Here is a 16,076-nt window from a genome sequence, read left to right on the forward strand (position 1 = left end):
AAGAGCCATACTACAAACCACATTTAAATGTGATACTTGAGCATTTAGGAACTATAATTGAAAAAATACAGTCAAACCTCATTATCTCAAACTTTATGGGGACAATTAAAAAAACTTCGAGATATCTGAGGGATCAAGATATTGAGGTTAAAACACTTAAAGAAAATGTAGCTGGGACTTCCAACTTTGTCATTTCCATAGTATTTGTGATATTGATGTTCGAAATACCAAAATTAACCCATTATCATTTGTATCGTTTTCCTCAAAAAATCACCCGATGAATGATCCTCATACAGACTGAATGTAAACTTAATTATGGAGAGTACATTATGTACCTACCTTGAACTTCTGTACTTCTATGTAAAAGAAGAGATCTTTGTCGATAAGTGGACTGCCGTCCTCCTCCCCATGCTTCAGTAGGTACTTGTAGAAGAATAACATTGGCAGTGTCAGGTGACCACCAGCAGACTGCTTCAGGGATTTGAAGAATTCATCCTTGTCTTCTTTGTTGGGCTGGGCACGACCAGTCTGCATAGAGACAAATAACAAAACTGTTCATGTCAAGTACATTGTCAACAACTTGAGGCTTTAGATTATAAATTGTTACTTCTGCAGGCTACAGATATACAGGCTATAGACATTGTCTGATATTAACATATTCAATGACATTACAATGTGATTTTCATTTATTTGAAGGATGATGAACCTAATTCAAATTTTTTAGCTCTGTGTAGAAACCTGGGCATGTGGATGTTGTTATGATACATGTAACTTAGTGACACATTTAAATTTTTTCATAGTGAAGCATTGTTTTAATGTGATTTCACTAATATGGTACTATCTAAAATATACATGTACTTTGTACCACAAAAATTTTGGTCGGGGGACATGTTGTGTTCTTTTTCTTTTCTTTTTTTTTTTCTAATTTCACGGTTACAACATACATGCTTATAATGAATTCATGCTTACAGTGAAGTGATTTTCATTCCCTGAAGTATGAACTTGTTGAATATAACAAATTACGTTTATAATGAATCAAAATTCTTCATCCCCAGCACTTCACTATAAGCATGTTCGACTGTAATTCTTCTCTTCAGCATTTCACTATAAGCATGTTTTACTGTAATTGTTTGACCCCAGCACTTCACTATAAGCATGTTTTACTGTAATTGTTTGTCCCCAGCACTTCACTATAAGCATGTTTTACTGTAATTGTTTGTCCCCAGCACTTCACTATAAGCATGTTTTACTGTAATTGTCCCCAGCACTTCACTATAAGTGTGTTTTACTGTAACTGTTTGTCCCTAGCACTTCACTATAAACATGCTTTACTGTATTCCTTGAAATACTGGAATCAAATCATGTTACATGGACATTTTTTCTTCCATTCTATAGTAAAACTGTAATTAACTCATCAATGTATTGTATATCACAGTTTGAGTGACATTTCCATTAAGGAAAAGAATTAGGTTTGTCATTCTTTGTAAATTTATTCCTTTAACTTACATTGAGAATCACAGTAAATGTTTAACAATCAATCATGACCATTACTGGGTATATATAATTGTCCAAGCACAACAAACATATTTTTCATGGCCTAAAACTTTGAAATTCATACATCTTTCAATCTAAAAATTTATTCTACAAATTACTCACAGAAAAACGTACATATAATTAAAAAATATAACATTGTTATTGTACACAACATCTTTAGTTAAGGACAGTTAAATTTGAACACTCATTACAATAAACACATCTAACTCATGCATGATATACAAACTGAAGTCAGTCATTCTATAAGTGTATATGTGCTCTTCCACTAATGGGGGATACAATCTATAACTACAATAATCTACAATAACAGATGCAAGTTAGAATGCTAGTTATTGTCTTGAATACATCATGTTTAATGGTTACATGTAAGCGATATATGTTGGCTTCCTCACCATTCCAGGTCAATGTTTTATAAATACATGTCCTATTAATGGATTTATTCACGGACTAATAAAGAACAGGTGTAAATCATAACACAAAGAATAGATGTGCAAGAACTAATGCAGATAGAGTTTGTATCAATCATTAAAGCAAAAATAAGTTGTGTCATAAGACCAACCTACGTAGAAGCCAAGAAATAAACTCGGGAGAAAGACATGCAATTGTGAATGATACTACCCAAAAATATTGTCTATCTTCATACCTTGTGATCGCATGCATTTTTAGCATTTTTGTTAAGGATCAAAGACTATATATACACTTTGCACTCATCATACAATAATTATCTACAGACTTAGCACTCATCAATATTTACCATCCATTTTGAAGATGGCGGTTAAAGAATCATGCGTCTGTTATGGTAAGCTCTTGTCGCAAGTTAATAAGCAGTTACAGATCATGCATTAGAGCAGCCCCTTTTAGTTAAGCCGAGCTACCTTGGACCTTCGCCCGCGCCTTTGTGACATTTTAGATGACGGAGTCTCATCAAATTGTGAGGAGGAATGGTCCCTGCTTGTACCTGTGTATGTTGTGTCATCCTATATATAGGTTCCATATTATAAGCTTATGATAAAATAGCATAGTAAATAATATAAAACAAAAAGGAATATAAAAACATAAATCTACTCTACTTCAAAGAATCAAACAAAATCACTATGTCTATTTAAATACAGAAGCTTTCACAAAGTTGCATAAATATTGAAGGAAAAAATTCAATAAATAGATTCATATTAGAATTGATAAAAAAAAGTGTTGATTTATCTTTTCTCACGCATTAGATATACAAATGACACAATCAGCTGACAAGGAGGAGTAACACACCACAGAAATCTAATATGGATGGAAAGTGGAGGATATATGTACAATGTACAATAATAATTTGAAATTGAAGATTTTTATATTTCTCTTATGTAATCAAAAAATACAATTTTAGTAGAAAGTAATGGGGGGGGGGGGGGGATGAAAACACTGCTAGAAATGAACCTATGATCTACAGATAAGCGGTCGACACAATAACCTACTCAGCTAGGCAATTGGATTTAAAAGGAAGATGCAAGTATTGTTGATATCTATATTTTCATTTAGATTTCAAAAGAAAGTCATCCATTACGACAATTTGTTACTCCTCCTTTAATCACCACTTGTGTAAATTTGTTTGTTATGGCACAACAAGAAAACATTCCCTTCCTACCACAAGCAATAATATGGCCTCATGGCTTGCCTAAGGATATTGCCAAATTCAATCATTGAGATTTTTTTCATTTGACCCATTTTGAACAGGTGCATGTGTATCAATAAATTCACAACATTGACCTATTTTGAGCAGCTATCACTAAATTCACAGCATTGAGCTATAGATAATGTTGCTATAAAGTAAAGAGGCTGACTGTGTATCGTATCTGAGTTGATCCTTATCATCGAGCTATAGATAATGTTGCTATAAAGTAAAGAGGCTGTGTATCGTATCTGAGTTAATCCTTATCTGATAAGTTAGGTACATTAGTTTATTATAGAATATCTACCAGACACTGTATAATGTGTAGGGATCAATATACATAATGACATGCATTAGTTATGTTACATATAAAAGTCTGTGTATATTTGTTTTGCATGTACAGGGAGTATTTATGATGTAACATTTATTGAGAAAATGTGAAATATTTGTAAACTGAAAAGACTATAGATTTATAATAGTATGAAAAGAGAGTATTTATGATGTAACATCTATTGAGAAAATGTAAAATATTTGTAAACTGAAAAGACTATAGATTTATAATAGTATGAAAAGAGACAAGATGCACTCTAGAAAATGGAAGAAAATTGAAACAGGAGAAAGTATTTAAAATTGTTATATATGTACAAGTATTAACTTACAGGCTTTTCTGGACCCTTTGAATTCAGGCAATAAACATTAATGCTCAAATGACAAGTGAGCAAATGAAATTGTGTTGTTCAAAATAAAACCTTAAAAATTCTACAATCATATAAAGATAAGTTGCATAAAATGCACTGTATTCTTTAGTATGAAAAGCCAACACCTAATTCGAAATCTATTATATTGTACCAGCTAGGTGTTTAAATCTTCACACATACATAGAAATTAAGATTATAGAAGCTTTGCACCCTAGAAATACTATAAGATTACAGACAAATTAATTTTAAACACACTTGTTTTTATTAATGCAGTATTATTCTAAAACAAATTTTCAATTATCTAAATTTTGGAATCCTACATTTCATTTTTTGTATTAGAAAGCCAGGCTGCATACAATAAACTTCACTCCATTCAATACCTGGTTCCCATAACTCGAATCATGGTCTACGTAGCTGGCAAAGCGAACTCGCCTCTGCCCACTTCGCCGTTTGCTATCATGTTCTAGAACATTTACGGTAACCCCCGGGCCAAAATCCATTTCTCTTAATTTTTTACCATTTTCTAAAGCCTTCCAACCATCTGTTTCATTGTCAATTTCTTCGTCCTCCTCCTGAGATTCAATATCAAAAACAAAAATAGACTCTGGGAAACTAATTTCTTTGTCCTCCTCCCAAGATTCAATATCAAAAACAAAAATAGACTGTGGGAAACTATGATCAATTTCTGAAGAGGACCTTTCTTGTGACTGGATTACCCATGTTAAAATCTTTGAATTAGGCTAGTGCTTATACTGTTAAAGGTTTTAAATTCACAGGGCCAAAATTTCGTGATTTTTATCTTTCAATATTTATGATGGTTTAAATTTTGTGGATAATTCTCTTTTAATACTTTGTGTTTTGTCTACCTATTTCATGCTTACTTTATTTCCTGCATCTTATATAAAACATATTTATCATAGGATATGTGTTCCCTATTTTTGATAATAAGAGTTTCCCCTTAAAAATAATCCCACCCTCGTGTGACGTCATAGGTTTTTGCAAAATCTTTATTTCATTAAATTTCTGCATGATAGAAATATATGTTTAAAGGGATTTTTATTCACTGGGTATTATAAAAAATCTGGTAAACAACTTGATATTGAAAAGGTTTATATTTTCTATTAATATAATCAATTATCTACATTACAAAAATCTTGTCAAGGGCAATAACTCCTATGCTGGTATTTCTCTTCTACAATGATTTCCTTGATATCAACAATTAATTCATATAATATATTATATTTATAAAGCAGCAGTTTTTTGAAACTGTTGAAATTAAAATTTTGTCATTTCAGCCAGTTTTTATGTATATCTATCATGCTATTTAATGAAAATATGTGATTTTCTCATGTTGATATAAACTTTTGTTTTTGTATGTCTGACATCTTTAAAAATCTGGCAACATATATATTTCCTTTCGTTATTGATTAAATTAACCTTTATTAAGTGGAAATCAATAAAAAAAATTCTACTTTGATTCATTAATTTTGATAAGTCCAATGAGTGGAGCTACTTTAAGCTGTTAAATGAATACAGCTTCTTGTAATTATGAGTTATGTTTATTTGTGAATCACAGATGAAGAAAGTAAATCAAAACAAACTGATATGATCAAATGTATCACAGTTGGCATTTAAAGTTGTGTACACTGACACTTGTAATTGTTGATAAATTAAATGCCTGAATGCCACTCTGTACATACTTGATGTAGTTTCATGTTTGAAAAACAATAGAATGAAATAGTTTATACATTTACTCCATACATAGTGAATCTACATAATAAAGATTACTTCGTCCACACATCCATCTTCTATATAATAAAGTTCAGCAAATATCTTTTTTGAAAATAGTACTGTAAATAAACTGAAGTAGAATCATTATGTTTAGATGAAGTCATACCTCCAAATACGTCATTACTTAGCAATTGTTTTATTTTCACGATCTTTAATGTAATCATGAGGGGGATGGGGGGGGGGGGGGGGGGGGGGGGCAAATAGTTCCCCTTTACAGTATATGCTAGCTAGAAAACCCAGTAACCAATGATGATAAAAGTTTTGATTTCTTAAATGTAAGTTTTCTTTCTACCAACTACGACCTTCAGTGTTACATTACATAGCCCAAAACCTTAAAGTTTATATAGGAAGCATTCAAAGAACTTAGACCTATTACAAGTTTACAAACAATTCTATATAAAACAGAATTGGATACTTGAGTCTGAGGTACATGTCTGGATGTGGTTCACGTACCTTGCCTTTCCGGCCCTTCTTCCAAGCTCCTCCAATCAGTGAAGCGTCTGTTCCCATGCGTAATGATAATTCTGCTTGCGACAAATTGGCAAACTCCCGGGGCTCCATTCCATTCTCGTTTGCCTTTTCCTATACAAGGAATGTGGCTCAAATTAAAGTACATGTATTCAATGACAGTCTTAGAACATGCAGTCCATCTGACATACACTCTATTACCATCAATATTGAACCCTAGCTGATATTTTCAAATGCAATAACTTAATAACTGAGGCAATTATGAAGATTACTAACAAAACCCTTACTTTCAATGTTTCATATCAAACTATCAAAGTTACTATATGTTAAAAAACAAAACAATCTGTACAGAGGAAACCAAGAAAACAGTTGTTTGTTTACATGTATTCATTTACTTACAATTATGTAGGCCTTAAATGACTCCTCTATTTTTGGCAGAATGTAATGCTGCAACTCCTTAATGACTGGAGATTTTGGCCTATCAGAAATTTTAGCACTTAATTTTTCACTAAAAGACACCTTTTTCTTCCCTTGGCCATCAAAATAGGTTCTGTAATGATCAAAATATTTCCAGATATAAAATTACTGCCAAGACTTTGCTATTAAACATACCAGTATCGAACATCATGCTCTCCAGCAATTCATAGATATCCATACCATGGAAAACCTTTTATCTGAACTTAAGTAATGAGAGAACTTATCTTTTTCTAACACACAAATAAATTTACACTTCACTCTCAATGACTAGCACCACTTTGCTCCATCACTTACTTGTACAACATCTGGGCATGAGAGTCCTTCTTTTTGGATTCACTCTTACTATTGCCAAAGTTCAGGTAATTCTCAATGTCAAAATACAGGTATACCATGTTGACCCTCTCCTTGTCCTCCGACTCAGTCAGGCTTTTCTTGAAATTGTTCATAATTCTTGGGAGGAAAATAAGCTTTGTATATACAGTGCAACCACATAACCTATACCTGTACATGTCCAAAAAAAGTTTGGAAACAAGAAGTCTCATTTAGACAACAGATTGTTTTAAACAGCTGATCTAATCTACTTTAACAGATAATATTTCAGCCATGATATGTATATGTTAGAATTTTGCACTATACTAACTGTTTATTGTGGAGCATGTCAACAAAAGGTGGGGGCGGTTTAGAGGGTTTGTTCTCCCCGTCAATGTCAAATTCCATATCCTCCTCATCATCCTTCTGAAAGAATGAAATCATCTCACACTAGCATGCTGTATAATGGGAATCCACAAAATTTACTGCAAACATGTCATTTCACTCAAATAATGACTGTTTTGAACCACAGTCACTTGTTTCTGCCACTAAAACATAAATACAAATATACAGTATTTCTTGATAACAGAAACAAATGCCCGTGTGTTGTTCCTGGACAGTTAAACATTTGGTATTTTCTGGATTATACCCCTCCTCACCTCGGGTTCTTTCTTCCTCTTAGCCTCCCTGACCCTGCGATAAGCAGCACGGATTGCTTTCTTCCTCTCCCTCTCCATTTCCTTCCTCTTGGCCCTGTTTTTGGCCCTTCTTTCTGCCCTCTCCTCAGGTCCAAGAAGATCAACGGATTTCAGAGCAGCTCGAAGTCTAGCTTCTCTCACCGAGTCTGTTGTTGGAATTCTAAACCCAAAATTTAAACCACTATCACACTGGGTTTTTTTCAGTACTTTATGACTATATATACTCCAGCACTAGTTATATAACTCACATTGATTCCAAAAACTTCAGTGTAGTATGCAACAGTGCAGAACCATTTCAAGGTCTTTCTAACTTATACTAAGGACAATTAACATATAACTAATCCATGGGAAAAAGAAACTCAATACAACTTCACATTGACAACAATTTCAAAAACATCAAACACATGAATGTATCATTAATCTTTGCAAACAAAAACAATACACATTATTTCAATTAACTGTGTATAAATTAAATGCCTGGCCACTCCTCTGTGTCTAGTAGTATTTTGTTTGATACACATCTCTGACACAGAGGATAAGATTAACTGCCAGATGGATCATTAAATAATGAATATAGATTAATAGATATAGATTATATTGCACAATGGATTTAATGTATTGCTGACACTTTTAGCTAGATTTAATTAAATTAGCAATGACAGCTTTATTACTGTACAAGCATTGGAGGTTGTAAATGGGAAACAATTTTCACAGAGAATATAATAATCAAGAATTTCATCACATAGATATAAAATACAAAGGAGTGGTTCAATAGACTTGTTAATTGTACAAGGGAAAGGAACAATCAATTAAACCTAAAGCACACAGGTAAATGAATCATTAGTTTCAAAAACATCTACAAAAAACATTCTGATGGAACTTCTATATTCAATTCTTAAAGGGAATCCACAGTGTTATTCAACTGTTCATGCAATATTGGTCAATGTTAACGTGGAACAAACTGGGGTATTTAGCTACTTGATATACCCACATATGTATCTTTACGATAGAATTACGAGTACAGCGCCCAGAAGCTGTCCATCTGAAATCCCAAGGTCCAAGATCAACATTACGTGCAGCAAATGAAAGCATTTTATAGCCATGCAAGTAGCAAGTGATAAAAAGCTCTCTCTCTCTCTCTCTCTCTCTCTCTCTCTCTCTCACACACACACACACACACACACACACACACCTTCAGGTTGCAGTGGTATAATTGATCACATGACCAACCCCCAAGTTACATCTCAAAGAAAGCTTAAAATCTATATCGTGTATATTTAAGTGTACTTGACGTGAAGTTTGGTGACAAACCATCTTTTCGTGTGTGTCTTGGTGTGCATATTACACTGCAATCACACATCTGTTCAGTATAATTCTGTGTCAGTTTGGATATATATTGTTTACATATTGCAGCATTCATATCAGCGTGTGATTCATAACACTTTATATAATGATACCTCTCTTCTTCCACAAAAACTGGTTCCTCCTCTCTTCTACATAGCATAAAGTACCACATCATTTAAATCGTTCATCTACAGCTGCCATTGATGAGAGTTTCAGTGTCATACCGTATAAACAGAATTTTTAGCGATGATTTAATTTTGGCATTATTAGCCAGAGAGATGAGGTTGCTAAAATTGAACATTGCTAACAATTTATTCCATATTGGAGGTAATAGTTACCTTTCCTGGAATTATAAAGTTGCTAAAATTAGCTCTCGCTAAATATATATACACCCATTTTTATGGAAAAATCGTAAATTCTGTCTCGCTAAAAATTCCACTTACACGGTATCTTATACAATATAAAGTATCCATTTATCAGTATATCAGAATATTTCTGATTTATATTACATATATTCTGAGTGAGGGAACACATCTACCAGTTTGTGTAAGCTTTTATATATGATATATTGTTTTACATGCAACAGATCAACCATATAACGGTGATTAGAACCCAGAGTATTTTTCTCCATTTGTCAAAATCTGCACCTTCACATATGTCAGAATAGACATTAGAATATCTGAGGTACTGAATTCATGGTTTAAAATTTTATAGAAATTCTATGCCATCTGCGTAATACTCCTTGTTCTACAAAACTGCACAGAAAACAACAGAAATGTTAAATTTTCTTAATTATGTCAAATAATCAAAAGTTGAGAGATGCGCAGATTTACAACCACAGTGAAACACTCCTGTACATGTACACACACGGAGATCTAAAGGAAATCAAAGTGATCCAGCCCAGTCCCCAAATCACAGTGAAACACTCCTGTACACACACGGAGATCTAAAGGAAATCAAAGTGATCCAGCCCAGTCCCCAAATCACAGTGAAACACTCCTGTACACACACGGAGATCTAAAGGAAATCAAAGTGATCCAGCCCAGTCCCCAAATAAATTTCCATGTTTAAAAATCTAAAATGACTACAGAAGCTAAATTATAGTTTTCTTTCTTACTTCAAATTTTGTTTGTGAAAGTAAACATTAAAGCAGAAAGGTCAAATTTTGTACAGAAAATTCAAAAGATATGTGTTGTGCATCAATATCTTCTAAAATTGTAGTGATCTTGAATATAATTTGAACAGATGATATATCAATATCGAGTTCATCAATGACAGCTCTAACGAAATTCCAAGACATTCAAATGCATATCAGTTTACTAGCATTATTACTAAAGAATAATTGTCTTTCGACAAATTGAAAAATAAGCATTGTAATTCATACATTTATAATTACACAGCTTTCTTCAATAAATGTTACACTCTCTTCCAGTAACTTTACATTTAGATGTTTTAAATACTGACCTTTTGACCCATGGGTCCGGTCGAGTGATGATCAACTCTTCATTTTTCACCTCAATGTCTATAACATCAGCAGTTTCTGGGGGGCTCAAAGCACCATCTCGAACATGGGCACTGCAACAAACACATTGGCAAAAATGAAGCTAGACTCACTTTAGTTATATGTAAAGAGTGTATTCAAAAACCTATTGTAAAATGTTTAAGATTTATGCAAAGACCTCATATTTCATAAATAATGCTAACCTTAAATATGTATAAAAAGTGACAGATTTCAAAATAAAAGTGAAAAAGTCTACAAAAGTAAAATTTTCATGTTTATAACGCATACATGCCAACTTTCCCGATTTGTGCGGGATTTTCCCGATTTGAAGAAGTTGAAAAGGCAAATCCCGATATCCCGATCGGGATTGCAAAAATACCCCGAAATCCCGATTTTGTAAAAATATCTCCCATTTTACGACAACAAACCCCCATTTCCAACAGGAATTTGAAATCCCGCGTCATTTCTGAACTTTTATTATATAGTCTTGTTAAAGTTAATGGTCAAACACACTTGATGTTGTGTTAATATATGATACTTGTACAATGATTAGATTGATATTTTATTTGAAAAGACAAATATTTATTTTCATGGTAAAATGTCGTGAATTTTGAGCTTTGAAAAAAGGTCGTCGCGCGTAAAATCCCCCATGGGGATTTTTAAAAGTTGGCATGTATGATAACGTACATATAAATGATTGCCAATAATGAAAATAAATGTCTTGATTCAGTCAAGAAACTCACTATAATTTCAGAAAGAGATCATGCGAGTTAGGTTGTTGTCATTAAAATTCAATACAGAATTTGCTATACCCTTAAATTTTACCTTGACATACAAATGTATGACCTGCTTTACTTGGAAAAGAACTTTAACTTTGACCTATGACATACCTATCTTGTATCGTTTAAAAGTTTAAATTGTGGACAGAGATAAAAACAATTTTACCCCTGCCTCCACAAGGAATCTTGAGTACATGCGTAAAATTATCATTCTCAATTAATACACTTAACTCAGCAGTCTGTGTGGCATGGTGACGACTGTACATTTTATTCATGTATAGATCAGATGGAATAAAACATGTACAACTTACTCTAAAAAATTCTTTAAATCCTCCTTCAGATAATTAATCCAGTTTTGTTCTAGTAACTCTACAACCCGAGCTTTTGATGATATGAAAATGTTGGCGTCTACAAAGTCTTTGGCATGCAGCAAAGAATGGTGCAGTCTAGCTCTTTCTAAATCAGAGGCACCTAAAATTACACACATAGATATTCCATTGACAAAAATTTCCGCTATAAAAAAATAAAGCACTATTTTCAAGCAACAGTTAAATTCCCATATTCTTGTGAATCAGAATTTACTCAAATGCCATAAGCTTTAACTTTTCAATCTCTTACAAAAAACCATAATCTGATATTATTTTCATTCTGTATTACCCTTAAAACAACTAAACATTAAACTCCATGGATTAGGATTAACTTAAATGACCTATTTTCAAAAGTGTACTTCAGCTTACCAAATCTAATAAATTCACCATTAGCATATTCTGTACAATCCTTAAATGCTTGACCTTAGATATACTGCATATGTAAGATTTGGACTAAAATCTTTTACTGAGGGGAAAAGAAACATTCAGAAAGCAAATGAGCAATGATTTATGGAACTTGTATGCATGAAAACATAATTAAAATCACATATACACTGTACATACTAAAGACATATCTATACCCACACTTTCTAAAGAAAATTCGAGTATATTGTTGCCCTGGTCAGTCTGTCTGTCACACTTTCTTCTTACTCAAACTCCTGTTTTATTTTAAGCAGTAACCAATTAATCTTTTGGAATAATGATAGGTGGTTTCCTGTAGATTTGCAATAAGGTTTTGGAATTTTTTATGTTACCCTGGGTGCAAAATGGGGGGTGGGGGTGGGGTGGGGGGGGGAATAGATGCTTTTTCTAGAAATAACTGGTTCCCAGAACTCCTCATAACTGGTTCCCAGAACTCCTCATAAATTTCACACAATAGTCAAATCATCTTTTTGGAAGATGATTGGTGGCATCCTGTAGATGTGCAATAAGGTTTTGAAATTTTCATTTTAACCCTGGGGGTCAAATGGGGGTTGAAAACGACATTTTTCAACAAAAAACTGGTTCTCAGAACTCCTCTTACATTTCACGCAGTAGCCATATAATTTTTAGGAAGATGATTGATGGTGTCCTGTAGATGTGTAATAAAGTTTTGGAAATTTCATTTTCATCCTGAGACCAAATGGGAGTAGAAAAATAACGGTTTTTTTTCTTTCAAAAAACCCTGGTTCCAAGAACTCCTCTTACAATTTACAAAGTAGCCAAATCATTTTTGGAAGATGATTGGTGGTGACCTGTAGATGTGCATTAAAGTTTCAGAATTTTCATTTTCACTCTGGGGGCCAAATGGGGGTTGAAATTTAAACAACCCCTTTTCTACAAAAACCTGGTTCCTAGAACTCCTCTTACAATTTACAAAGTAGCTAAAATTATCTTTGGAAGATGATTGGTGGTGTCCTGTAGATGTGCAATAACCTGGTTTCAGAAATTTCATTTTCACCCTTGGAACAATTAAATGGGGATCAAAAAACAATATATCTTTAAACAAAAAAAACCTGGTTTACAGAACTCTTCTTACATTTTACACCATACCCAAATCTTCTTTTGCAAGATAATTGATGGTGTACTATATATACATGTGCAATAAGGTTTCAGAATTTTTCATTTTCATCTTGGGGGCCAACAGGAGGTTGAAAAATGACATCTTTCTATATAAAAACCTGGTTCCCAGAATTCCTCTAACATTTTATGCAGTAGCCAAATCATCTTTTGGAAGATGATTGGTGGTGTCCTTTATGTATGCCATAAGTTTTCTGAATTTTCTTTTTTACCTTGAGGGGCCCAAATGGAGTGGAAAAACAACCCAAAAAAACTCTGGTGCTCAGCTGCATTGTGTGATGTGCAACAAGAATATATTTCTTTCAAGGGTTAGAATTTCAACCATTTTAAAGATATTTGAACAATCAAAAAATGATGGGTATTGGGAATACTCCAGGGCACTTGCCCATCAGAACGCTCACTACATCTTGATATGTGTAGCAGGAATAGATATGGTTTAGAGGTCATTACCTCAGTTGTTTTAAATATATTTCAACAATTATGAAATAGGGTTTTAGATACTCAATGTATCTTGACAAATGCACCAAGAATATATGATATAGGATATGTTATGTGGTATATATTGTGGCTTCTTTGATAGTTACACAAGTACGATGTAGAGTACAAGTATATTTTTTAAAAAAGGCAAACACTTGCATGCAGGTATTTCTGTCTTATGACAGCATCTAGTTTACAAATAAATCTCTTTATTTCTCAGATTTACACAAAAGTCTTCATTGAAAAATTCCGATAAGTGTAAATTTTCATTTAATACCATTAAAGAGTTCCAATAAGTGTAAATTTTCATTACCATTAAAGAGTTCCAGATGTACCCATACAATTCAATCCTTTCATATGTCAATTTTATTATTCTATTATGATAAAAAAGATTTTTATATCCCACCCATTTTCCCTACTGCCAAACCCCAAGTTCTAAACTCAAACGTGAAAATACATGAGCGTCATCATATCATTTCATATGCTACTACCAAATCACTTGAATCTATTATTGTAAAGAAATTGTAGCACAGAAAACATTTTTGTGTCCTGTCAGTTTTACCCCCAGGCTCCAGATGGAAACCTACAAGCATTACAACAAGCCATACCCTATCTTATGCCACCACCAAATAATTTCAATCTGTTACAGTTGGAGAAGCACAGGCAAAACTTTTGTATCTGTCAAGTATTTGCAATCTCCATCCATCCTTTTGAAATCTAATTTCCTACATGCCAGACTTCTGAATAAATTTACCAGTCTGAACAATGAAATGTACTGTCACTTCCTACTGATCTGATGGAAGTTTTGGTCAACAAACCTTCAGACCAGCAGTTTTCAAAAACTCTTGAATTATGGCCAGACCCAAAGTTCATAACCCATATACATAACTACAAGTCATATATGCTTCATAAGCAAAACTTTTGGACCCCACACATTTTTCCTTTCCCAAGGACCAAACCTCCAAGTTAGGAACCCACATGCAAAACTACAAGTCATTCATTCTTGAAGATGTCATTAATCAGGTTAGAATAAAATCCACTTTATTCATATTTTTTCTTTATAGATATGTCTACTTGATATTTTTATCATATGTTTGCCCACAAAATGTTTTCTATATGAGAATGCCCACTAAATCTTTTCTATATGAAAATGCCCACTAAATGTTTTCTATATGAGAATGCCCACTAAATCTTTTCTATATGAGAATGTCCTATAAATCTTTTCTATATGAGAATGCCCACTAAATGTTTTCTATATGAGAATGTCCACTAAATCTTTTCTATATGAGAATTCCCACTAAATCTTTTCTATATGAGAATGCCCACTAAATGTTTTCTATATGAGAATGCCCACTAAATCTTTTCTCTATGAGAATGTCCTATAAATGTCGTCTATATGATAATGCCCACTAAATGCTTTCTAAATGAGAATGCCCACTAAATGTTTTCTATATGAGAAATGCCAAAATTACAGAATCTTACCAATGGGGTACATAGCACCATCAGGAAAATAAGAGTTGTAGATATTCCATGCATGGCAGAGCCTGAGGAGTCTGTCTGCTGACCTGTCCTCCTCCTTCCCGTAATCTGTCACATCCTGCCAGAACAGCAAGCTGGACACCAGTCCTCTATCCTCCTGTCTGATATTATAGAAGGCAGTTATTGAGGAACTTCTCATTGATACAAGACAGGTATACCTGACAAGCCTACTGCATATTAACCAATTCAATATCAAACTCAAGGGACATCAATTAAGAAATAAATGCCAAGGGCGATTGTATTATGGGGCATATGAAATAATGGAAGCATGAGGTAAATTGTACAACCTAGATATCTATTCCCTATGTTTATATTTTGTAATACTGGTGACTCTCCTTAACTTGAAGTTTAAACTTGGAGAGATAAAGTTGTGAGATTGAAGGTTGTCTTAAACCTGGAAATTAAAGGTCTTATCATAATGGCATAGATTATGTAGTAACCAGAAGTGTATACTTGTAACATCTTGGAATTGTTTTGACAAGTTTTCATTCATTGGCATGTCTCGAAAATATTTTTTTCAAATTTACTGTCTCATTGCCAGTTCAATTCAATTCAATTTATTCGTTCAAACCATGTTAAACGGTACATGAGGTACAAGAAATATAATACATGCTTGAAAAATCGTCAGAGGTTCATATATGGAACAATGCATCCAAGACAGAACAAACTTTCACAGCATTGTACAGCTTTTCAAGCAAAATTGTACAATTAAACAATTAACTAATTAACAAAATGCAGTTAAATTTGACCAATCAAACAATTAATTATCTACTCCAAAAAGAAGCACAGGTATCATTCCACCTCCAAAAAACACCCAAGTAAATAGTTATGCTAGCCTCAGGCATTCATTGTTATTCAA

General features: G+C 33.2%; 1 protein-coding gene across 17 annotated transcripts in view; it reads right to left on the bottom strand.

Annotated features, from left to right (window-relative positions):
- LOC125650178 (uncharacterized) overlaps window positions 1-16,076 on the bottom strand; it is a 46,135-nt gene that overhangs the window by 6,568 nt on the left and 23,491 nt on the right. For 5 of the 17 annotated variants that reach the window (XM_056164796.1, XM_056164799.1, XM_056164790.1 and 2 more), the window contains exons 13-24: window positions 15,161-15,318; window positions 11,585-11,744; window positions 10,458-10,568; window positions 8,641-8,691; window positions 7,611-7,809; window positions 7,283-7,377; window positions 6,937-7,092; window positions 6,565-6,715; window positions 6,151-6,279; window positions 3,868-3,882; window positions 2,430-2,531; window positions 340-528 (exon numbers count right to left, since the gene is read on the bottom strand). In XM_056164796.1, coding sequence (XP_056020771.1) covers window positions 340-528; window positions 2,430-2,531; window positions 3,868-3,882; window positions 6,151-6,279; window positions 6,565-6,715; window positions 6,937-7,092; window positions 7,283-7,377; window positions 7,611-7,809; window positions 8,641-8,691; window positions 10,458-10,568; window positions 11,585-11,744; window positions 15,161-15,318 — 1,516 coding nt within the window. Of the gene's footprint in view, window positions 1-339; window positions 529-2,429; window positions 2,532-3,867; window positions 3,883-4,286; window positions 4,479-6,150; window positions 6,280-6,564; window positions 6,716-6,936; window positions 7,093-7,282; window positions 7,378-7,610; window positions 7,810-8,640; window positions 8,692-9,106; window positions 9,143-10,457; window positions 10,569-11,584; window positions 11,745-15,160; window positions 15,319-16,076 lie in introns of all 17 variants that reach the window. The other 12 variants (XM_056164801.1, XM_056164797.1, XM_056164791.1 and 9 more) reach the window with 8 other exon arrangements.

This window comes from Ostrea edulis, chromosome 5 (genome assembly GCF_947568905.1).
Source record: "Ostrea edulis chromosome 5, xbOstEdul1.1, whole genome shotgun sequence".
Lineage (NCBI taxonomy): Eukaryota > Metazoa > Mollusca > Bivalvia > Ostreida > Ostreidae > Ostrea > Ostrea edulis.